This window comes from Festucalex cinctus, chromosome 18 (assembly GCF_051991245.1).
Source record: "Festucalex cinctus isolate MCC-2025b chromosome 18, RoL_Fcin_1.0, whole genome shotgun sequence".
NCBI lineage: Eukaryota > Metazoa > Chordata > Actinopteri > Syngnathiformes > Syngnathidae > Festucalex > Festucalex cinctus.
In genome coordinates this window covers 19,535,467-19,559,924 of record NC_135428.1, presented here as the reverse complement: position 1 = coordinate 19,559,924, position 24,458 = coordinate 19,535,467, and the positions used below count along the sequence as shown (strand labels likewise).

Genomic DNA, 24,458 nt, shown 5'->3' with positions numbered 1-24,458 from the left:
TTGGGGGGATATTCTTGCAGAATAACTATGTCACATACCTAAGATGAATCCAGTGATTCAGTGTTTGCAAGTTGCTATGACCAAGTAAGGGTTAAAAATGGTTAAAGCCACAACATCAAGTTATTTTATTCCAAGACACTTAAAAATGTTGTGCAAGGACGATCACCATCTGGCATAGTAAGGATCACTTGATAAATTGTCATAATCCTTTTCTGAGTGCAGAATTATTGTGATGACACTGAAGCAAAACAGTGTGTGCTTTTTTTCTTTAATCTCTTTGCATCCCCCCGCCCTCCACCAAAAAAAAAAAAATGTTTTCTATGGTGCTGTTGTGTCTTTGATGATAGTTGAATGTTTCCGTGTCAAATGGAGATCATGTTACTATTTATTAGCTGCAAACATAATTTCACTGCCAAACCCAAAAAAGTCCTTCAAAATCAAAATAAATTATATGAAATATGTTGTAAGACTGGACAATTTAGTTTGAGTGATACAGTGCATTGTTTCTCATGTGTGTTCTCCACCAGGCCCTCCGTTCATTGTATCACCGCCAGACAACATGACAGTGAACATCTCGCAAGACGCCTTCTTCACCTGCCAGGCGGAGGCCTACCCCCGGAACCTGACCTACACCTGGTTCTGGGAGGAAGACAATGTCTTTTTCAAGAAGTAAAGATATGATGGGGTTCATTATTGTTCATCATATCACCCATGTGTGCCTTCTGTTTAGCCTACTTGCCATGAGTCGCCGTATTCTTCCTTTCCAGTGTAAAAGAGTACTTGTGAGGCATTATTTGGAGATTTCCTCTAATGGCGATTTATCTGCAGAAGAATGTTTCCTTTGGATGCATTCATTTTCACTAAAGACCTCTTGTACACCCTCAGTTATAATCACAGCGGCCCTTCTTATATCTAGGTCTGCCGTGACTAGGGTCAGGTGCGAGTTGTTATGTTCACTGTCATTTATATGTATTATGCTCAAATAAACTAAACTAAACTAAATTACTGGCGACATGTACACGTTATGATATGCTTACTTCTGTGACTAGGGTCACATAAGGGTTATTTTCATGCTTGGGGTCTTGTGAGGGTTATGTTTAAACTTAGGGATCTGCTTTCTGTTGTGTGCTGAAGGGTTAGATCCCAAAACGCAGACACAAATAAGGTTTTAACTATTTATTCACACAACTTGACTAAACCAAAAACAACGAGAATGCATAGAGAATCACGAGACGCCAAGCCCCCTTGGGCTGCAAAGTAGCACAGTGTTATGATGTGGACGTGGTGGGATCCAAAGGCGGAGAAGCATGACAGGAAGACAAATGGGAAGGACGATTATAAGGAACTTTATTGACAATGAGGGTGAAGGACTGGGCTTGATGTGGACAGACCGGGCATGACGTGGATTGACTGGGCAGAACGAATGAAGACTTGGCATGGCGTGAAGACATAGAGTGGCGTGAAGACTTGGCATGACATGACCTGGGTTGACGTGAAGAAGACTCTGAACTAGACGGGAAGAAACTTAACTAGACTCAACTCTACAAGCATAAACACCTTGACTTGGCAGGACAGGGCAGGACAGGACAGGACAGGACAGGACAGGACAGGACAGGACAGGACAGGACAACAATGCTTCCACAAACGCCTGAAACAAACACCACTCCCTTATACCAACACTAACGAAACACATACAAGACACACCTGGGACACACAGCAGGCAGAGGGAACTAATTAGGTCACACATACTGGGAAGGTAAGACACACGCAGGTGGACAAGGTTAACGATAACGAGACTGGGGAAAAACACACAAGAACACCAGACAACCAGCACTCTCACCAACATAAAACAAAACCCAACCCAAACCAAACTGAAACATGACACACAGAGGACAGTGATCAATAATCCGGCGACCACACACATTTCTCAGACCCTTATATAGACAGTCAATCAATCTCATTGGTTGTGGCTCGACATGGATTGCTTGGGCAAGTCTTTCTGGTCCTCACCTTGTTTTTTTTGTCTGTTATCTCTCTTGAGAGCACCCATTACTCACTTCAACTCAACTCAACTTTATTGCTATAGCACTTTAACAATAACCACTGCTTTAACAAAGTGCTAATTAAATAATATATTATCTTGTAATTAGCATTTCCATTTAGCACACGTCGTGTGAAGATGTTAGTAGATGAGAAAGAGGAAGAAGATTAGAGTTTCATTTGTACTTTGGTGAATGAATGTGTTGAGTCAAGCTGTGGCAAGACATGAAGTTAAAAGTTTGCATTTGTTGTCCATAGTTAGCTTGAATTCAACAACTTTAACATGGAAGGAAAGTTAGTAAATGACAAACATGAGTTAATCTGATAATGACATCACTCATTAAGTAAAAAACTACACCCAAAAAGAAACGAGTGGTCATCTGGAGTAGTTAAGCGCTAAAGTTCCTTTCTCAGGATGCTCATGAATAGCATGCACATTATGGATCGTATTGTAAAATCAGAGATTATTAAACTGATGACATTTTTTCCTTACTTTTCACAGTGACCTAAAACGCAGAGTCAGTGTTCTGATCGACGGCTCCCTTATCATTGTCCAAGTCAAGCCGGAGGATGCTGGGAAATACACTTGTGCTCCAAGCAACAGCCTTGGCCTACCGCCGACTGCCTCTGCTTACCTGACTGTGCAATGTGAGTGACCTGCTTGATAAAGCTTGGCCTCCAACTTCTCCTCTTAGCTTCATACATTTGTGCGACCCCCATTTTCTCGGAACTCAAATCAATCAATAAATGAATTTTCTTTACTGGTTGTCCTCATTAGAATCACAGGTGAGCTGCAGCCTACCCCATCTGATTCCATTGGTCAGCAGCTCAGGGCATATACTAAAAATATTTGACACTGCCCACAAGGCTAGTTTAAAAAAAAAAAAAAAAAAGGTTGAATGTAAGCATAGTGAGAAGGGAGAAAAAAAAAATAGGCACGACTACTACTACACTCTAAAAAGAGAATTGTTTAACCAATGTAAGATTAAACGGAGAATTGTTAACCAACTTAATAAAATTGCTTCAAGTGGTAACACACGATTGAATTAATTTGATCGAAAGTGAATAACTCATAATTAATTAAACTTAATATATTCACTTTGGATTAATTTAATATATCTCTTTGGATTAACTTAATTCAAGCATGTTATCACTTGAAGCCATTTTTAATTCATTCATTAAGTTGGTCAGCATTTCTTTTTTTTAAGGCATAATTGATTCATATACTGTAGACATATACGTTAAATTACATGGAAAGTTGGTATTTGAAAGATGTGGATGAACTTGTACTTCAGTAGTGCATGGACTTGTACACCAAATAATGTTTGAATATCCGTTTACTATTGAATCACTGAATTCCAATTCCATTCGTATTGGTTACTATTATGACTCTGCTAGAGGAAGGGATGTAACACAAATGAAGAGATTTTTAAATGGTTGAATGAAAATTGACAGTTTTAATTGAGGTTTGGTAGGAGTTTTGACAAAGCTTTTGAGTGAGGACGTGACAAAGTCAGTAGCCAGGCATTAAATAGATCTTAACTCATTCACTGCCTTTGACAAGTATACTTGTCAATTCCGCTTCTGTATGAGGGGGTGAGTGGGCGAAACCGCAACAGTTTGATTGGATATTAGCTCGTGTAGAGGGCTTTTCTGTAGCCATCTGCCTCCGCTTGTGGACCCTGGACAGGCATGCATGCACACAGGGGTGTGGAAAGCGTCTACCGAAAACCCGCGTTCTATAAGTATTGCCCCACGCAGGGCAGACCGAAGGCCGAGGGAGTCGGGGACGGCCACCAAACAGAAACGGGCGCTGGTACAGTGGTCCAATCGGAACATCACGCTGGCACAGTCGTCCAATCGGAACGTTGCGCTGGCACATTCGAAGCTTCATTGCAAGAAAACTGGCATCGCCCGGCACACACACACGAGGGAAGTGTAGATGCTGACGGGCGAGCCAACAGTCGTAACAGTTACTAATTGCATTTTTGCCGAAAGAAACACGTAATAGTCCATAAACTGAACAATCCAATTTGATCATGATGGTAAATGAAGTTCACTCATATCACTTTATCAACACCATCCATTATTTATCAAGCTTCATATTCATTTTTTTGGAAAACATAGAGGGGCATATTCACTAAGAATGCGCTGCGTCCAGTAATAGCGCGAAATATTGCACCACAACTGCACCCGCAGTCTGCGCCCAGTTACCCACCTATTCACTAAGTATATTCTTCTAATCATATACCGGCGCAAACACGCCCACAAAACTGACAGCTTGGAGCAAATTTGCACCTGATTTACCACACATGGCAATGGATTTGCGCCAAGAACATGGTTGCTATAGTACAGTTGCGAGAACGATGACATTATCAGAAAGCGAGGATGGACCAAGAGTAAGCGTTTAGAGCGGCATTAAGCTGTACAGAGCAGAGAGGACGACAATGACGTCATTCATCCATAAAGTACAAATTATTGGTGCGGTCGTTTTTTAAAAATACAGTATGCATCTGGCACGTAAAAATGATCTTAAAATGCCTCCCCGCCATTGCCGATCAGCCCGGGTTATGTTATGTGTCCTAAAACAAACATGGAAAAATTTCCGCCTCCCTCTCTCTCTCTCTCTCTCTCTCTCTCTCTCTCTCTCTCTCTCTCTCTCTCTCTCTCTCTCTCTCTCTCTCTCCACTCTGCATGAACAGCCAGAGAGCGACGTGCACCGTGCATGCACTGCTTTCATGATCCGAGGATCGAGGTTGTGTCAGGTTAATACATGCTTTCCGAAAACATTATTTGCTTCACACAAACGCAGTGTGGCTGTTTGCGCTGGCGTTAGTGAATTAGACGCTGCATATCAATGACTCTCATTTGCATTGGAATGGGCATATTTTACATCAAATGTATGCAAATTACATAATTTACATACGCGCAAATAACACCGGCGCACCGTGATGCAATCTGGTTGGTCGCACATTTAGTGACGGATTTCCCCATCTGCGCGTAGTAGTGAATTAGGCGCTTCCGGATTGCTCCATTTTTACTGGTTAGCGCCGAGCAAAGGCGGCACAAACCTTTAGTGAATAGGCCCCAGAGTGTACATATGTTGCCTACGCACTAATGCAGCTGTGTCAACCTACGGAAGGGTTTTCCGTATGCGTATTCCGTAAATATCTTAAAATAACTTATTTTAACCTCCAAGATCCCTTGCAGGACACTTGCAGGACTTGGGGTATTTATTTATTTATTTATTTATTTATTTATTATTTTTTCGCTTTTGGTAAAGTTTTAAATCCATGTATGTTCTCTCATACTAGCTAGCTAGCTAATGCTAAGCTCACCATCTCTCTGTCTCTCTCTCTTATTTCAGTTTATTGCTGAACAAGCCATTTTTGAAGAGTGAGGCACTTCTGTAGCGCAATAAATAGACATAACCAATTCAAGGAAACTACAAAGAGCTCCCGTCCCATTTATGTGAAATATGGACACCATGTGAAAAAAATATGTCTCCTCATATTCTTCCCACTTAAGTCACTCACAATGATCCATCACTCATTGCAAGTAACTACAGAAAATAACTACAGAAAACATACACAGGGTTTTGACAGTTGGACACCGGTTCCAATGTGGAGCAGAATGGCAACACTGTACTGACACTGGTAGTAGTCAAGGCAACAGATGTTTTGCATTCCCTCACTCGCCTTTCCTCTTCAGATTGTTATACATTAGCGTGTGCTGTGTGTAACAAACAGAAGCAGGCAACACCAGTCTTGGGAAAGAGGGAGGCAGGGAGGGAGGGGGAGAGATGGGATTACATCATCGCTGTTAGAGCAGGTATGTTTCTCTGTTAGACTGCAGAGGGCTCTCGCTCTCTCACTTTCTCTCTCTCACTCTTTCTGTCTCTCTCGCTCGCTTTCTCACCCATTTTTACACATTTCATCTGCTTTGTGGCCTATACTCTAATACTATTTCTCAATTCCACATTCAGTATGATTTTTTTTTTTTAATCATATTCTGTTGAAATCTTTCTCCCACAATTTCCCACCAATGCTATGGCAGTCTCTCTCCCAAGGTACTTTCCAGTGAATAACAGTATCTTGCAGTGGGAACCAGCGGGTCGTGAGCGATAGCGGTGTCTGCAAGCAATAGCTGTGTCTGTGAGCTATTTTTAGAAACTTGGCTGATATTCTTGTCTGTGATGGTGCGAGCAGCACTCCTCTGGGCTCTTTATGCCAGAGTGCTGCCAAGCTGGCGGTTTGGACTTTGGAGTTTACAAATTTAATCTGGCAATAGCACAATAATGTCTTTATTCGCTCGATTCCACCCTAACACAACCTCATTTTTTTCCCGCCATCTCCACTCTTTGGCAATACCAGATGTCGTTATCATGCTCACAGTCACACCGCCTCCTCCACTCCTACCTCCTCTGCTGGCTTCTCTCAACCTTACGTCATCTGCAACATCTCTCTCTCTCTCTCTCTCTCTCTCTCTCTCTCTCTCTCTCTCTCTCCCCACCTTACTTGTCCTTCCACCGTCACGCCAATACTACTCACTCAATTTTATCATCCTCCTCTCACTCCCACCACCACCTTCTTCTTATCTTCTTATTACTTTGAAGATAGCTTCTTTGACCTAATTTAGGTTGCATATTTGGCCCTTTTACTAATTCTGGATGTTTTAGGGGGTGGGGTGGGGGTGGGGGGGACTCATTTTACCGCCTTCTTGTGCTCTTCTAGACCATCAAATGCAAACCTTCAAGGGCTGTATAAAGCATTTTTTAGTAAGGGTTGACAGGTCCCTTCAGGCCAATCAAATGCGTTTATCAGTCTATTATATTATTTAAAAAAAAGAAAAAGTAGGTATTGATTGAGTGTTGGCAAATGTTTTAATAAGGAGATAGATAAATGACTTATATTAAAACGATTTCAAATTGTATGATTAGATCCTGGCAATATAAATTTGTTCACACACACGTTCTTTACTGGACATAATCAATATGTGAAGCACTATGAATTATTAAATTTTTGGACCGATGAACTTAGTTAAAAAAATAAATAAATCAGCTATGAACTATGAACTGAATTGATTTATTTTAAAATTTGTGAGCTGAACTTTGAACTTGATGAACATGTTCAGACTGACACTGATGAACATGTTCAGACTGAGCCAATAAATTGCTCTGACGGGATGGAATTCATGTTTCATTTAATACATTTTTAAACTACTCTAAATGGATTAATAGTGGTTTATTTAAATAAAAATAAGAAAATTTACATGCAATTATTAATATATAGGTCAGGGGTTGTAAAAAAATGGATAAATTAAAAAAGGATTAAAAAATAATTTATTAATTAGATTATTTTATTGATTAATTGATGACTCGGATAAGAAGACATTATTTCTAATTGATGTGCAGAATATGAACAAACATAAATTGCTAATGATGTTGTTAAATAGGTGCAAATATTGATCATCAAAAGTAAAAGCAAATGTTTTGTTTTGATTTAGATAAGATGAGCAGTCTGCTTTCATTGAGGACTACAGAAATCGGTGATAATTACTGTTGAGGAGCAGAAATTCGGAGGATTTGGACAATTTTAAATTAAAAAGGTATTTAAATGATTAATTGATTATATAAAAAATATTTAATTTCATAATTAATGATTTGTTTATTAAAATAGTAACAGTAATTTACTTTCACAATGGTAACCCAATAAAAAACAAACTAGGTTTTCGGTCCTCATTGTTAGTTTGGGAAAAGCTACCTAAGCCTAACTATGTGGCAATAGCTTTACAAAACTCTACAAATTTATATTTATATTTAATCATAAATTGCCGGTTCGAGTCCAGGCTCGGACCTTCCTGGGTGGAGTTTGCATGTTCTCCCCGTGCCCGCGTGGGTCTTCTCCGGGTACTCCGGTCTCCTCCCACATTCCAAAGACATGCATGGCAGGTTAATTGGGCGCTCCGAATTGTCCCTAGGTGTGCATGTGAGTGTGGTTGGTTGTTTGTCTCTGTGTGCCCTGCGATTGGTTGGCAACCAGTCCAGGGTGTCCCCCGCCTACTGCCCAGAGCCAGCTGAGATAGGCGCCAGCAGCCCCCGCGACCCTTGTGAGGAATAAGCGGTCAAGAAAATGGATGGATGGATGGAATCATAAATTGGCGATCAGCAATTTTCCATTTTTAAATTCAGATTGTATTGTTTTTGGCTTAGCTCTGGGTTGCAACACAGTAAACAACTTCAGCAAAACCTTGGAAAGGATAAGCCCTTTCCATCCATCCATCCGTCCGTCCGTCCGTCCATCCATTTTCAGAACAACTTATCCTCATTGGGGTCACGGGCCTTTCGTTCCACATAAACCAAATGTCAATGAGAGCTGTTTCCTCAGATGCTGTGATGAGTTGCAAAAGAACATTGCATAATTTGCCAAATACTGCTTCCCCCCCAATAAAATAAAAAAAAGGGAACTTGTAGGAAGTTTCTCTCACTTAGAAGGCTTTAAATCAGAGGTCACTATTGTGTTGCCCCTGAAAACGGCATGAGTAGCCTGTGGGCTTGTTCTAAAAATAGCTGTAAAAATGTTGTCGAAGTGATTGTTTGAAAAGAAACACTGGCAGAGATTTATAGAAAGCATGGAAGAAGGAGAGTAATTGTCAAAATGCTCAGTGTTTTCACATTAACAAGTCTCAATAACAATAATAGGTAATACAATAAGTAAGTAATTTTTAATCGAAATATTCACGATGACTGTCTTCATAGAGGAAAACACCCATTTCATGGTAGGCCATCACTTGGTTTGGCTTTTCGTCATACAATCTATCTATAAGAATCACCGTACTCTTATTGCAAACACATCACCAATGTTTTCACATACTTTCTTGTGATTTGTGTTTGAGTAGATCCTGCTCGTGTTGTAAACATGCCATCTGTACTCTATGTGGCCATTGGTCTGCCGGGCTTTATCCGATGTCCTGTAGATGCCAACCCTCCTGTAACATTAGTTAAGTGGAAGAAAGATGGTCTCCCTCTCCGGATAGATAAGGTAAGCTGAAGCTGAAGCACTCGCACAGCTTTAATATTAGGGGCGTAACAAATACCGCTGTATGTATATACAATCAATGATCAATCATCAATGACTTCCGCAGTACCCTGGTTGGAGCCAAATGGACGATGGGAGCATCCGTGTGGCAGAGGTGACAGAGGACTCTCTGGGCACCTATACCTGCATGCCTTACAATGCCCTGGGTTCCATGGGATGGTCCCCTCCCGCTCCCTTGGTGCTAAAGGTACATTTTCTGCTTCTGCTTGTTTAAAAAAAGGTCAAATTCTAAATCAAAATTTCCAAAGTCGGTCAGATTATGTTTATGGCGCATTGCTATACATAAGTTTAATTAACACATTGGTTCAGTCGCTTATTTTATTTCCAGTTTCTTGTAGAAATGATCTAAAATACAAACTTGTTATAAATTAGCATACAAAAATGTGTGTCTCCATACTGTATGTCCGTACAGCAGTTGATTTGTGAGCTGCCTTACCTTATCCCGCAATGTGAGCTACAATACTGGAGACACCAGCTCACTGCCCAGAAGTGAGTACAGTAGTATAGGTAATATAGGTTGATTAAAGGAATGGCACACAGAGCTTGACTTAAAATAATACAGTAGTTTGCCTAGAAGACATTTTGGAGGACCTCTATTAACTTATTCAATCTCAAAAACGTATAAATACGTTTTTAATACTTTGTCCTGCACTACCAAAAACATATAAATATGTTTTTATGCTAAAGCATACAAAAGGCTTTGATGCAGCTTCTGACCTGAAGAGGTCACTTAAAGCAATGATAATTATGACAAAAACACCCAGCAGGTGCCAGTATAGTATAAGAGATCAGCCAGGGACACGTTGCAACAAGTTCTTTTTGTCAGTATTTTCAAAAGATTTGTGAATAATGATGAAACTTGGCTATATTCTGATGCTAATTGCTGCAAAACGGAAACATATATAAATACACTTTTTTTTCCTGATGAAAGAAGAGACTCATCTTTCTTTTGGTAGGTTTCAGATTTTTTGTTTTTTTTTCCCTGATGCCAGGCTTGGAGAGTTTCATCCATCCATCCATTTTCTTGGCCGCTTATTCCCCACAAGGGTCGCGGGGGGTGCAGCTGGCTTTGGGCAGTAGGCGGGGTACACCCAGGACTGGTTGCCAGCCAATCGCAACGCACACACAGACGAACAACCATCCACACTCACAAGCACACCTAGGGACAATTTGGAGCGTCCAATTAACCTGCCATGCATGTCTTTGGAATGTGAGAGGAGACCGGAGTACCCGGAGAAGACCCACAGTTTGTTATGGTAATCTGATGTGATTTACAACTTGTGCAGGACCCTCCCAAATTCTCAGTGGTCCCTGGAGGGGAGTACAGACAAGAGGCTGGGAGAGAACTGATTATTCCATGCGAGGCAGAGGGAGACCCCTTTCCCAATATAACATGGAGGAAAGTAAGTATCTCCTGCATTCAGGCCCTTGTTATCATAGCGGTGGTCATATATTGGCTGACTTACTTTTAACTGACAACTAGGGCTGGGAAAAAAAGTCGATCAAGTTGACTAGGTCGACTTTAAAAATAGGTCAACTGGAAAAAAATTATGTCGACGCTCCGGCCGGAACCATGTTTGCGCCGCCGCCGTCCATGTTTCACACGGACCTTTTATGCCAACGCGCAGTGTGTTAATAACTACCGTGCGTTGGAGGACGACAGAGTAAAAAAAATGACTCCTGTCACTCCCCTAACAAAAGACAAAGAATGTCTAGAGATTGGGACCATTTCGAGAAGATTAAGAGGACAAATAGTTATTTGCAAATTGTGCAAAACAACAATTGATTAATTGATTAAATTCAGTTACAACAGTTTAAACACTGACTCTTGTCAAAATATTGTGTTTTTTGTGACATCCGGATTACAGCATGTGTGCACATTTCATAAATTAAAAAAAAAGTATGACCTTTTTTTTATTATGAGGCTGTCACCAACCTTTTCCCATATTCCAAACGTTCATGTAGATAAATTTTATACTATCCGCTGATGTGATGTGAGTTTCAATGGTAGTTAGTCTAAGTTCATTTTGATTGACTGCTGTTCAAGCCTGAAGTCAGCTGAGTTAGCCTCGGCTCACCTGTGACCAGATGCCTCAAAGAAATAAGCGTATGTGGATTGAAAAAACGAAAATATGTCATGTGGTCTTAGTGATCCACGGAATTAGTTATTCCAGCCTGTAGTTTTATTTCCATGCACAATGCAATTACGTTCAAACGGAAAGGCAAAGAAATCTTCTCTATGCCTCTGGACTTTCAGCTCTGGCTTATAAATGTGAGTGAGATATTAGAATTTTGCATTGAGTCTACAGTATTGAATCCGCTTAGTTCAGTTAGTGAAACCCAGAGTTAAAAGAAAATATGGTGAAGCAGCATTTAGCTGTTATGCTGCACCAAATTGGAATAATTCACCAACAGAAGTGTAATCGGCCCTAAGTGTAAATGCAGGTACATAAAACTTTGCTTTTTCCCCCATACCTTGATAAAGGCCTTTTAAACATTTTTTGATCAATTTCACAGCACAGTCTTTTGTAATTTTAGAAACCAATTTTATTTCTTTACTTTGAAAAATTGTCAGTCTTCTGTTAATGTATGTTCTTTTTAGTAAATTTGGTAAGCTACTATAATTTTCTCTGCTTTCTGTCGTGTTTGAAGATGCTTTTAGGTGTTTTCTCATGCGGCATATAAATAAAGATGCCTTGCCTTATTTCCTTATGTTTGTGTGATCTACAGGTCGGAAAGCCCAGTAAAAGCAAGCACAACGTTCTGCCTCGAGGCAGCTTACAGTTCAAATCACTTACAAAGGAGGACCATGGGGAATGGGAGTGTGTTGCCACCAACGTTGCTACGAGCATCACTGCCAGCACACATGTCCAAGTCATAGGTAATATTTATACATTACACAAATGCAAACAGTAGTCCTAAACTACTATCATACAACCAGTGTTCCCTCTAAGCTGCGCACATGCACAATTGTGCAGTGCTCTCACCATCTCAGAGCACAGCAAATGTCTGCAGCGCATGAAAAAAAATAAAAAAAATAATAATCCTAACCTGCAGCTGTATTTACCGTTTGTATTTTTTATATTATCTTCCTATAAAAAAAAAAGAAATGAATGGGCATCACATCACTACGGCGATGCCAGCCGGAGCTCACCATGCACACAATATTACACCATTCCCACTTCCCTTACAGTTTAAATAGCAGTTTGGGTGAACACTCAGGGGTAGATTCATGAAGAATGTGCTGCGTCCGCTAAGAGCGTGAAATATTGCTCCACAACTGCACCCGCAGTCTGCTCCCAGTTAACTACCTATTCACTAAGGATATTCCATCCATCCATCCATCTTCTACCGCTTATCCGAGGTCGGGTCGCGGGGGCCAGCAGCTTTAGGAGGGAAACCCAGACCTCCCTCTCACCAGCCACTTCAACCTGAATCCCAAGGCATTCCCAGGCCAGTCAAGAGACATAGTCTCTCCAGCGTGTCCTGGGTCATCCCGCCGGTGGGAGGCGTCCAGGAGGCATCCGAACCAGATGCCCGAGCCACCTCAGCTGGCTCCTCTCAACGCGGAGGAGCAGCGGCTCGACTCTGAGCCCGTCCCGGATGACCGAGCTTCTCAGCCTATCTCTAAGGGAGAGCCCGGACACCCTGCGGAGGAAACTCATGTCGGCTGCTTGTATCTTGTTTCTTACAGAGTCCGCATCACTGCAGACGCTGCACCGATCCGCCTGTCGATCTCCCGCTCCATCCTGCCCTCACTCGTGAACAAGACCCCAAGATACTTTAAGTCCTTCACTTGGGGCAGGATCTCATCCCCGACCCGGAGAGGACACGCCACCCTTTTCCGACTGAGGACCATGGTCTCGGATTTGGAGGTGCTGATCTTCATTCCAACCGCTTCACATTTGGCTGCGAACCGCTCCAGTGAGAGTTGGAGACCCCGGCTTGATGAAGCCAACAGCACCACATCATCTGCAAAGAGCAGAGATGCAATGCTGAGGCCACCAAACCGGAACCCCTCAACGCCTCGGCTGCGCCTAGAAATTCTGTCCATAAAAATTATGAACAGAATCAGTGACAAAGGGCAACCTTGGCGGAGTCCAACCCTCACTGTAAACGAATCCGACTTACAATGCGGACCAAACTCTGGCAACGGTCGTACAGGGACCGAACAGCCCGTATTAGGGGGCCCGGTACTCCCGAAGCACCCCCCACAGGACTCCCCGAGGGACACGGTCGAACACCTTCTCCAAATCCACAAAACACATGTGGACTGGTTGAGCGAACTCCCACGCACCTTCGAGGGTCCTGCTGAGGGTGTAGAGCTGGTCTACTGTTCCACAGCCAGGACGAAAACCACACTGCTCCTCCTGAATCCGAGATTCGACTTCCCGACGGACCCTCCTCTCCAGCACACCTGAATAGACCTTACCAGGGAGGCTGAAGAGTGTGATCCACTAAGGATATTGCTCTAATCATATACAGGCGCAAACACGCCCACAAATTCTGACAGCTGGGAGCAAATTTGCACCTGATTTACCACACATGGCAATGGATTTGCGCCAAGAACATGGTAGTATAGTAACAGTTGCGAGAAAGATTATCAGAAAGTGAGGTTGGACCAAGAGGTGTAGAACCGTTTTCCTCATTTAGCGGCAATAAGCTGTAGAGAGCAGAGAGGACAACAACGACGTCATTCATTCATGAAGTATAAATTATTGGTGCGAGCTCAGAGGTTGACGTGGGCATAGAAGTATGCATCTGTCATGTAAAAATGATCGTAAAATTAAGTGGCATTGTGCGTCCAAGTCCGTCGAATGGATATTGCTCACCGTAATCCATTGAATGCTCAAGAAGTTTGAGTGAATGCACAATCACACGTAAAATTTGCGGGAACATTGCAACCACCCCGTGTAAATAAATACGAAGTTCATACAGTACAACATACAATTCGGCTTTTGCTTACTGGATTTGTTTTACAAACGAGGCTACGGGTTGACAAAGATCAGTACAAAATATATACCGTACTGAACAGTCTCACAAATTCCACCCTCATAAAACTTGATAATGGAACAGGTGTGCCATGTCTAGTTAACTATTATTTTAGGAATAGAACAGAATTCAATTGATTTGAATTGAATTGAATTCAAATCAACATGTTGACCAGTCCGATAGAAAATGGATGGATGGAAGAATAGGGGAAAAAAAAGTCTTTATTACTGTAATTGCTGGACAATAAGGCGCACCTGATTATAAGCCGCATCCAGTACATTTTTAAAGGAAAAAGCATTTTGTCCACACATAAGCCGCACCTGACTATAAGCCGCATGTGCCCACATTGAAACATGAGATATTTACAAAGAAAGACGGTACACAGAAAGAGTTTTCAAAGGTTTAATAATATACCTTAGCTTTTCTTTCCAAACAAACAGTGCCTGTGACGTGGCAGTAACACAGTATTAATAGGGCTGGTTAAAAATAACGTACCGCTAAAAGTCACTTGGACTGAGACTTCTTGTATTTTCCATGATGAGGGTCTGTTAATGCTAATTTTATTCAAGCACAAAGCGCAACGTTACATTAAACTTGCGTCTTCCTCGACACATCTATTCTACCTGTCTCACTCTTACCTTTTCTGCTCGAGCGCCCCTGGTGGCCGTCAGAAAAAATCCATATATTAGCCGCATCAATGTATAAGCCGCAGGGTTGAAAGTGTGTGAAAAAAGTTGCGGCTTATAGTCCGTCAATAACGGTAGTTCTCTAAAAAGGAAATTCAGTTATTACAGCAGCATAGAACCGTATGAACACAGAAGAAAAATCAAACAAAACTGAATTTGCACTGAAAATATCCATGTACGCACCAGATTTGATTGGCACTGCGCATTCGTGTACTAAGAGTATTGGAGCTCAGCTGTTGGCATAAATAATTGTGGTCAGGCCAGCCTCCAGTCAAAAAGTCGAAAGTCAAGGAAGCCACAACGATTGCTGCGAGGGACAACTTCAAAATAAAAGCCTAACAATGCATTGATGTCCATGGAAAATGCTACTTATGAGGCTTTTATTTTGAGGAGGACCACAGTTCCGTTGGCGCTATTTTTATTTTGAAATAGTTGTGAGGATTAAAGTGGTTCAGAAAATGGATGGATGGATGAATAGTTGCTAGGATGGTCAGAGAAGTCACTGAAGATAATATCTCTTTTGGCAAAACTGCATACAAGTCACACCTCCTTTTTGCTTGCACAGCCAACACGCATGCACATCCAAATAAAAACAGTGCCCAACTATGCCCAGGTGTGCTTTAATTTTTTTAATTCATCCGTGAGGTTGGTGGGCCGGTGAAAAAAGGATCACCAAAACATCTGATGCTCCTTTGAGAACAACACCAAAATTAATATGTGTTCCCCTGTTTATAAAATGATATGCCAGAAAATGGATGCTTTACTCATATGTAACATGGTAGTAGTTTTTTTTTTAAGTTTATTTTATTTATTTTATTTATTTATTTTTATTTTTTTTATATGATAATCAGGGGTGTTAAAAAAAATCGATTCGGCAATATATCGCGATACTACAGCCCACAATTCTCGAATCGATTCAATAGGCAGCCGAATCGATTTTTAAACATCCATTTTTGATGGAAAAATATTCAACAAAACGCCTTACTTAGGGTTTGGCTTCACACCTTAAGCATGGAAGAAAGTTATATTAATGGCGCATTAAGCCTTACTATTTTATTTCAATGCTGTTCAAAAATGAAACAGATTACAACTTGTTTGTTAAATACAGTGGCTCACAGTTATAAGACTGACGTTTCAGATAAATAAATAATACCTTTTCATACAAATCTTACAGTGTACATGCACAAGTTTACTGAATAGTATTTTCTAAATTTGAATAAAAAAATCGCAACAATCGATTTACAAATTTGATTTGGGATTAATCGGTATCGAATCGAATCGTGACCTATGAATCGTGATACGAATCGATTCGTCAGGCACTCGGCAATTCACACCCCTAATGATAATATTTTCCAGTGGTGGTAAGTAAACATTTTATGCAAGGAAAGGCAACTATATTTTTTTCCAACACAATTTTTATTCATAATCATGAAAAAAAAAAAATCAGGTTTGATATTAGCACTTAAAGAGACAATAATGTTATAGGGATCATTTGTTATAGGTGCTTATTATGTTGGGAATCTGTGTATGTTATAACAAAGACCGTTTCAATGACTCACATGCCCTTTTACCAACACATGTCCCACTGCTTGTCCTCCCTGCAGGCACAAGCCCCCACGCACCCACCAGGGTCCATGTGGTGGCATCCTCCACCTGGGCCAACGTGTCGTGGGAGGTTGGCTACGACGGGGGCTTCCAGCAGACATTCTCAGTCTGGTACGGCCATGTGTGAGTCATCCCAGCCTGCTTCGCTTCCTGCTTTTTCTTCTCGTAATATTTATTTCTTTCAAAAAAATAAATAAAAATAAAAATCTTCTTCAGGATTGCATTCAGAGCAGTTCAGAATTTTTTTCTCCCCCCCCAACAAAATTTGAATTACAGATTAATCTGATATTTCTCTAATTTGCACCCTGGACATAGTAATTGCCTCCTTTACCCTCCCTCTGCTGCTGCTGCTGCTGCTGCTGCTGCTGCTGCTGCTGCTGCTTTGCTCTGCTTGACTGTAGTTCATATGCTGTACTCAATGTATTTTTATAACCTGACCTTGTAACCAATTTCCCCCAACTATATGACCTCTGTCATGTGTACTTTTAAATGCGTTTTCAGCTCCTGAATGTACATTTCAGGTGATGTTGTCAAAATCTTCGAAATGAACGTGTGCACAATAAAAATCCACGGTAGAATCATCTTCAGGATGCTAAATTCAACAAAATACAACAATAGTTTTGAGTCCACAATGTTTGGTTTAGATTTGAGAGCCAATATTTTATGGCTTTAAGCACATTTTGCCCATTTACCGGTACATGTACAAAACAAAGGTCAATGCTAATGTAAATGTGCTGCGTAAAGCAACGAGAATGAAATCGCCTCTATATGAACAGATGGAATGTGTTACTGATCGCACATTTGTTAGTAATGTGTTTTCTAGACTAGAGTGGTTGCTATCGCTGGCGCTGATATTCCGGATTTTGACGAATATTGGCATCGGCCATTTTGAAGAATCATAATAGATCCATTTCAAAAAGTTTTAACTTCCAGTAACTAATTTTTCAAATTTTTAGAGATGCTGCTGAGCCTGGGAACAATTTGTAACTTCTGTTTTTGTTTGAAATTAAAATTAAATTTTAATACTTCAGATATTTTGAAATTTTGGAAAAAAATATATAAATAAAATAGGGAGCTATTTACTTAAGTTAAAACAAAGATGTCTATTTACTAAGTTTTTTTAACTACAATATTTTATTTTTGTTTTTCTTTGTTTTACAAATTTTTAATGTATAATAAATTAATTATTTTTTCAAATTTTGATGCCAATATATTCCCTTTGAGTGAAAATGAATATCAGTTCCAAATAACGTTTTTTGGTGTCCTAGACTACTAATAATAGGTATTGATCTCTGCCCTGAAAAACATATCGTTTATCGCTAGTATGAACTCAAAAACATATATATATTTTTTCATTATACTTATATGCATTATTGGGAACTACAGTATAGTTTTACAAGATTGTTGCAACTGCTGCATGCTCATCTTTTGGTAATAAATGTATGGCATGGGCAAACGACAAAATGTAAAGCTAACTGCAGCATGAGCTTACCATCAAGTGAAAGTTCAATTGATGATGTGATCAATGTATACTGTGAGTGAACGGTGTTAGGGGAATTGAGGTCATTTTGTATAAATGTGGACTGAATGTTCTATTGACAAGTATGCTACATGACAACGATTGCACACATTTTTCAACAATTTAAGAAATCAGTATATATGTAAACAAATAATAGAATTAATGAACAAATTACGTGGGTATTGAGTTATCCTACAAAGTCAGATGAACTATAATTGTAACTGTAACAGTCTCTGCCCAAGTCTCAGTCCCGCTCACCTCTCACATTGACTCATGTGCAGGCTAAAAAGGGAGCGTTTAGGTCCACATGACTGGCTCTCAGTCCCCGTGCCAGGAGGCCAAGAGTGGATGGTGGTGCCTGGCTTGGAGCCCGAGACAACATACCAGTGCAGTGTCCTAGCCCAAAACAAGCTTGGCACAGGACCCTTCAGCGAGGTTGTCACTGTGAAAACATTAGGTGAGCATAATTGCTGCCTCTTGGGGAGGACAAAAAGATCTGATCTTACAAAAAGTCTGTGCACTGCTTTCACTCTGACATGTCTCGTTGCATGCCAGCAATTGCGTGATCTGGTTCTCTGTGAGGTGTGCAACACAAAATATTTGGGAAGGGGGAAGTACCGTCACCAGATATCGGTATGAGGCAGATACCGGCCTTCGGGTAATCGCTGAGACATGAAAAGTAAAAAAAAAAAAAAAGACATCCAATAAGTCCTCTGTGGCAAGTCGTCTGTGGAAAAGATTTATACAATTAAAGTATTGCATATTGGTACAGTATTGATCTATTTCCCAATTATTGTGAGAAATTATTAGCATGGTCAGTAGGTGCGTTTCCATTACCCTCAGTTTTGCGCGAAAGTCATGTTTCGCAAAAGTAAGCTGGTAATGGAAACACCGGATTTGCGACAAAAATCTCAAATATCGCAAAAAAGTTTTTGCGCTCTGATGAGGTGGTTTTTGAGACGTATCGAAAAAGAAGTATTTCGCAAAAGGGTAATGGAAACACTTTTTGCGCATTAGTAGTCATGTGACACCCGCCCGGTCACGGAGGAAAGGAATGTAACACGTTTTTTTTATTTGAGAGAACAAATTCATGTGCAGTTAAAACAACCAATTTGTATTATTTTACTGATATTGTTAAATGTTTTCCAATAAAACAAGACTGGAACACTGAAGTATATGCTGCTTGTAAAAATTAAATTAAAATCTGTATCTGCAAAATTTGGGATCAGCAGGTCAGACTTTTTAAAAGATCGGTGATCGGCCGGAAAATTGTGATCGGTGCACCCCTAATTTTGATTTCATACCTTTATATTCACTCAGTATCATCTTCTATTAGAACAGAAACACACTTTAGCTAATTTACAAATCTTCACACAATTAAAAAAATTATTGTGAAAGGAAGAGTTGGGAGTCAGAACAGTTTTCTTCCAATTGCCAGGCAGCACTAAACCACGTGAGACTTGCTTCCAAAATGTGATGTGTAAAATAGTTTGGAGTAAACGGATGTACAATAGTGAGTGAGAAACTTTCTGCAATGGTGTTTAAGTATGCCTGAAGTCAGATGATGGGAATGGTACGTGAGGAGATTGGTGTCATATAAAACTTTTATCATCTAGTCACTCTCATAGTTAATTTAGCTGCCAAACTAAAGAAGTTGTCAGGCTGCTACTTCTCCCATTGCATTTCATCATGTGTTAACCATGGAATTTCAATCCAAATGTGCACTTCCAGTATTTCCCATAAGTACCCCTGAACCACTGGTGCTGCTTACCCCACCACGGTGCCTCACAGCCAATCGCACGCAACAGGGAGTCCTGCTTACCTGGATCCCGCCCGCCAATCACACAGCACCAATCCAGCATTATGTTATGGAGTTTCACTTGGGGGAACGATGGGAGGTCCTGGACGACAGCATCCCCTCGGGCGAGACGGAATTTCTCGCTCGTGACCTCATCCAGGTAAACACAGGAAACAAATAGATTTTCTTTTGGTGGCTCCAGGTTCAACACTTAGGGCCAAGTCACTGGTTATATTGCGTTTAAATGGTATCTAACAGCCTTAATCTTTGTTAGTTGATTGGTTCATTGTGTATGTAACTTCCCGTCCAAAACAAAAGGTTTGGTGGTAATGTGCTCCCTCACCTACATTGTTTGTCATGGTAACAATAAGTTTTAGTGAGTAATACGTTCTGACGCTATCATTTTTTTATGATGTCACATCTGTTTCTTTTCAGCTACTTACTGAAATGATTCTGCTGTAATGCATAATGTGTGAGCTTCTGACTTTAATCGACACTCAGTGCCATGCTGATGCTTTTATCTCCCCTTCCATCACACTGAAAACACCCACTCACATTTCTCCCGCACGCTCTCACGACACACACCTACTACTTGAATACCTTCTCTACTACTGGTTTATATTTGCATATAGTGCACATAGGGGTATATTCACTAAGAATGTGCTGCGTCCGTTAATAGCGCGAAATATTGCACCAAGTCTCACAAAGGTCTGAGGGAACTAAAATGATGTGTGAAGACTGATGTGATCACAGTAGGCAGCCTGATAGGTACAGAAATATATCTGGCATGTGAATTTCTGTGCTTTTCATTTACAAATCAACATTCTCAATTCTCAAGTGTTAAAAAGGAGAAAAAGAAAGATCCTGAAGTCATACTCATTCGTCCATGCCCATTTTGTGATTTTGTGCACATAAATATTTATGAAGTAGAAGAACATATTTAGGTTCAGATATGTTTGGACGTTTGTCAGACTGAAGATTGAAGGATTTTGTCTTCATGCCCAAAATGGTTGCAGTTATTGGAGTGTCAACTTCTAATTTTAATTCAAGAGGCCATATGTCTGTTATGGTCTGGGTTTTGGTTTGGGTTTTTTTTGGTCATGTTTTCCTTGTGTTCCCTTTTCTGTCTCGTCAAGTTTTATCATGTCCTCCTGTGCTCGTTTTCCCGTTCGCTTGTGTTTATCCAATCAGCTCCCCAAGCCACTTGTGTCCTGTCCAGGTGTCTCTTGTTATCTCGTTAGTATGTGTATTTAGTTCCCTGCTTTTGTTCAGTCCTTGTCAAGTCTTTGTTGTTGTCCTGGTCACACCTCATTCCCTGCGCCTGTTTGTCCTGCCTGTTTAGTTTCACTTAGTAAGTTTATTCCCAGCCGTGTTTTGTACTTTGTGTTGCACTTTGTTTTGAGTTAAATTAAAACTTATTTAAGAGCACACCCGCCACGCGTCTCCGTGCCTTCCTCCACTTGGGTCCACAACCTCCCACAAACCCTAAAAATGTCATCTATTATTTAGGAATTGACGTTATAATTTCCTACCTTGAGATATCGTCACTTCTTAAAGCATGTTCTCCATGGTTGAGATCAGGGACCTCATTTACCAGCTGTACTTAGAAAAAGACTGGATGCAGCCTGGTTTTTCGGATTGAACCGTTTACATGACGCTCGTTCAGACTGGCAAAAGGAAAATACCACCCCTGTGATTCTGAATAAAATTCTATTCGGATTCAGCCTTTTCATTCCGATTGAGGTGTTTATATGGAGCATTTTCATTCTGTTTGCTCTTTTAGATTCAATCTAATCTGAGTACATGGCTACATGTAAACATGACATGACGATGATATTGTGGCCATTTTAATATCGCAATATTGCCATTAACGTGACTTCCATAGTAGAGGGTGTTTAAAGGCTAAAACACCCAAGGAAACACGGGCTCCCTACTGACGATGTCTCTATTGAACAGCTGTCCAATAATTCTACCATGGCCAAGATTAAACCTCCCACACAACCCCCACCTGTCGATTTCCTAACTCTCCCAAAACAACAGCAAAACAAATTTCGAGTGAGAGCTCACGAAAGGCACAAAAGACAGCTTACCATCTCATCCTGTGCTTTTTATTTTATCTGTTATTCTGACCTTTTGGACATGTCCAGTGACTGCTGTTGAAGGACAGCTAACAAAAAGCTAAAGTCCATGTGGAAAGACAGCTAACGTGAGGCATAGACCCCATTGGGGCTGTCATTTATTTGCTAGCTCGCATTAGTAAAAGTTCTCACAAGAGAAGCCTGAATCAATATGCTGTACTGTGCTGAAATCAGGAATTAATATTTGCTTTGTTGGTTTAAACTCACTGGTAAATTTTTAATGATGGTTGGACCTTGACATTCTGGCTCTTGTATTAGGAGGCCTGGTATGAGTTCCGCGTCATGGCCGTCATGGATGACACGATCAGTGAGCCGAGCAACATAGTCGGCGTGTCCAGTACAGGTAAGGCATTCTGCCAAGGCATGTTTCTTCAGAAACTCAGACACAAAACTGCCTTGACTGGGATATAGTGTAGTATTTATTCCACGTTTTGTGTGACAGCCTCTAAATTAATTCTACACAGTACACAATTTTTTGAGATTTTTACAAATACAAAATAAAAACCAGGAATCACATTTGCATGATATTATGTAGCCTTTCCCACAAGGCTCAAGATTTAGCTCATCATCCTTGAAATGTTTCTGCAGTTTAATTTGAGTCCACGTGTTATGAATTCAGTTACTCAGATGTGATTTGAAAAGGCAGACACCTGTCTATACTGTACAAGGATCAATAAAAGCATTTCTGAGGACAAATCAACCATGATGTCAACCATCAGACAAAAGTATACCAATCAGGCTTGTATGTGAGAGTGGCTCGACGGAAGCCTCTCATTCATAAAAAGCACATTGCAGCCTGCATGGAGGTACCTGAAGGACTCTCAGACCATCCAGCCATTCATTTCCGTGACTGCTTTTTCCTCACACGGGTCGTGGGGGTGCTGGAGCCTATCCCAGCTGGCCACGGGCAGTAGGCAGGGTACACCCTGAACAGGTTGCCAGCCAATCCAGGGACTCTCAGACCATGAGAGACAAAAATATCTGTGCCAGATATTGAAGAAGACCAGGCACCGCTCATTACCTGATCAAGACCACCCCTACATGGTGGCAACATCATGCTGTTGGGATATTTTCAGTAGTGTTGTTCCGATACCGATACTGGTATCGGCAGAGGTGCAGATACTGCATTAAAACAGTGGTATTGGTATCGGTGACTACTCACAAGTAACATGCCGATACCAATTCCAACGCTAATATAGGATTTTGGATGCAGCATCTTGTGTCTTGCTCGTGCACGACATTCACTGATATGTGACGTATTCATTGCATGCCGAATGCCGATCTAAGATATCCTATTAGCCCTTGAATGCTCTGAACCAATGGCAGGACAGCTTTTTCATGTTGAGGAAAAAAAAACCTTAGGTATCGGTATGGTATCGGTATCGACCGATACTGCAAAGCTGGGTATCGGAATCGGTATCGGGGGCCAAAAAACGGTATCGGAACAACACTAGTTTTCAGTGGCAGTAACTGGGAAACTACAGGTAATCAGCAGGTTTCTACACAAGTACGGAATTTGATTAACCACCTGCCGTGGTTTAGCAGTTATTAAGTTAAAATCCAGTTTTAACTTGTGGGCTTCGGGGAAATTAAACCTTTTGGAGAGCACCTTTAGAGATAGCTCAAAGTTTTAACAACTTGGTTTATTTTTGTCCATATCGTAAAATTGATCCTTGTGACAAACTCTCTTCAACTACCGTAATTGCCGGACTATAAGCCGCGACTTTTTTCACACACTTTCAACCCTGCAGCTTATACAATGATGCGGCTAATATATGGAATTTTTCTGACGGCAGCCAGGGGCGCTCGAGCAGAAAAGGAAAGAGTCCAACAGCTGGAATATATGTGTCGAGGAAGATGCAAGTTTAATGTAACTTTGCGCTTTGTGCATGAATAAAATTAGCATTAACAGACCCTCATCATGCAAAATACAAGAAGTCTCAGTCTGAGTGACTTTTAGCGGTATGTTATTTGTAACCAGCCCTGTTAGTGATGTGTTACTGCCGCGTCACAGGCACTGTTTGTTTGGAAAGAAAAGCTAAGGTATATTATTAAACCTTTGAAAAATCTTTCTGTGTACCGTCTTTCTTTGTAAATATCTCATGTTTCAATGTGGGCACATGCGGCTTATAGTCAGGTGCGGCTTATGTTTGGACAAAATGCTTTTTCCTTTAAAAATGTAGGTGTGACTTATAATCAGGTGCACCTTATTGTTCAGCAATTACAGTATTTATTTTAATACAGTATACGTCAAAATGGAAACTAGAGTAATTTACCGTAATTTTAGCTCATATTTTTGTTGTTTGGAATATCAAAGTATTACCATATGCAGCCAGATCGACCCCAATAAATTGACCTTTGAAAAAAAATCTTTGTGGCGCTTCTCGATCTGAATCTGACTATCCCTGTTTTAGACCATGATTGTATGCTTATGCATGAAAGACACAATTTGCAAGCATTTATAATTGCAATATGGCAATTTTCATCACAAATTAAACCTCTCAAAAACTTTGTTTGAAGTGATCACCGAGTACAGTGCATTTGCTCATTTCATACATACATTTCAGACTGGCTGAAATGCTC

General features: G+C 40.7%; 1 protein-coding gene across 5 annotated transcripts in view; it reads left to right on the top strand.

Annotated features, from left to right (window-relative positions):
- igsf9bb (immunoglobulin superfamily, member 9Bb) overlaps positions 1–24,458 on the top strand; it is a 140,629-nt gene that overhangs the window by 81,966 nt on the left and 34,205 nt on the right. For 3 of the 5 annotated variants that reach the window (XM_077505112.1, XM_077505108.1, XM_077505111.1), the window contains exons 6-15: positions 528–669; positions 2,543–2,688; positions 8,938–9,080; positions 9,184–9,324; positions 10,424–10,540; positions 11,868–12,018; positions 16,420–16,543; positions 18,221–18,396; positions 19,671–19,897; positions 22,134–22,218. In XM_077505112.1, the coding sequence (XP_077361238.1) occupies positions 528–669; positions 2,543–2,688; positions 8,938–9,080; positions 9,184–9,324; positions 10,424–10,540; positions 11,868–12,018; positions 16,420–16,543; positions 18,221–18,396; positions 19,671–19,897; positions 22,134–22,218 (1,452 nt within the window). The remainder of the gene's footprint in view (positions 1–527; positions 670–2,542; positions 2,689–8,937; positions 9,081–9,183; positions 9,325–10,423; positions 10,541–11,867; positions 12,019–16,419; positions 16,544–18,220; positions 18,397–19,670; positions 19,898–22,133; positions 22,219–24,458) is intronic. The other 2 variants (XM_077505109.1, XM_077505110.1) reach the window with 2 other exon arrangements.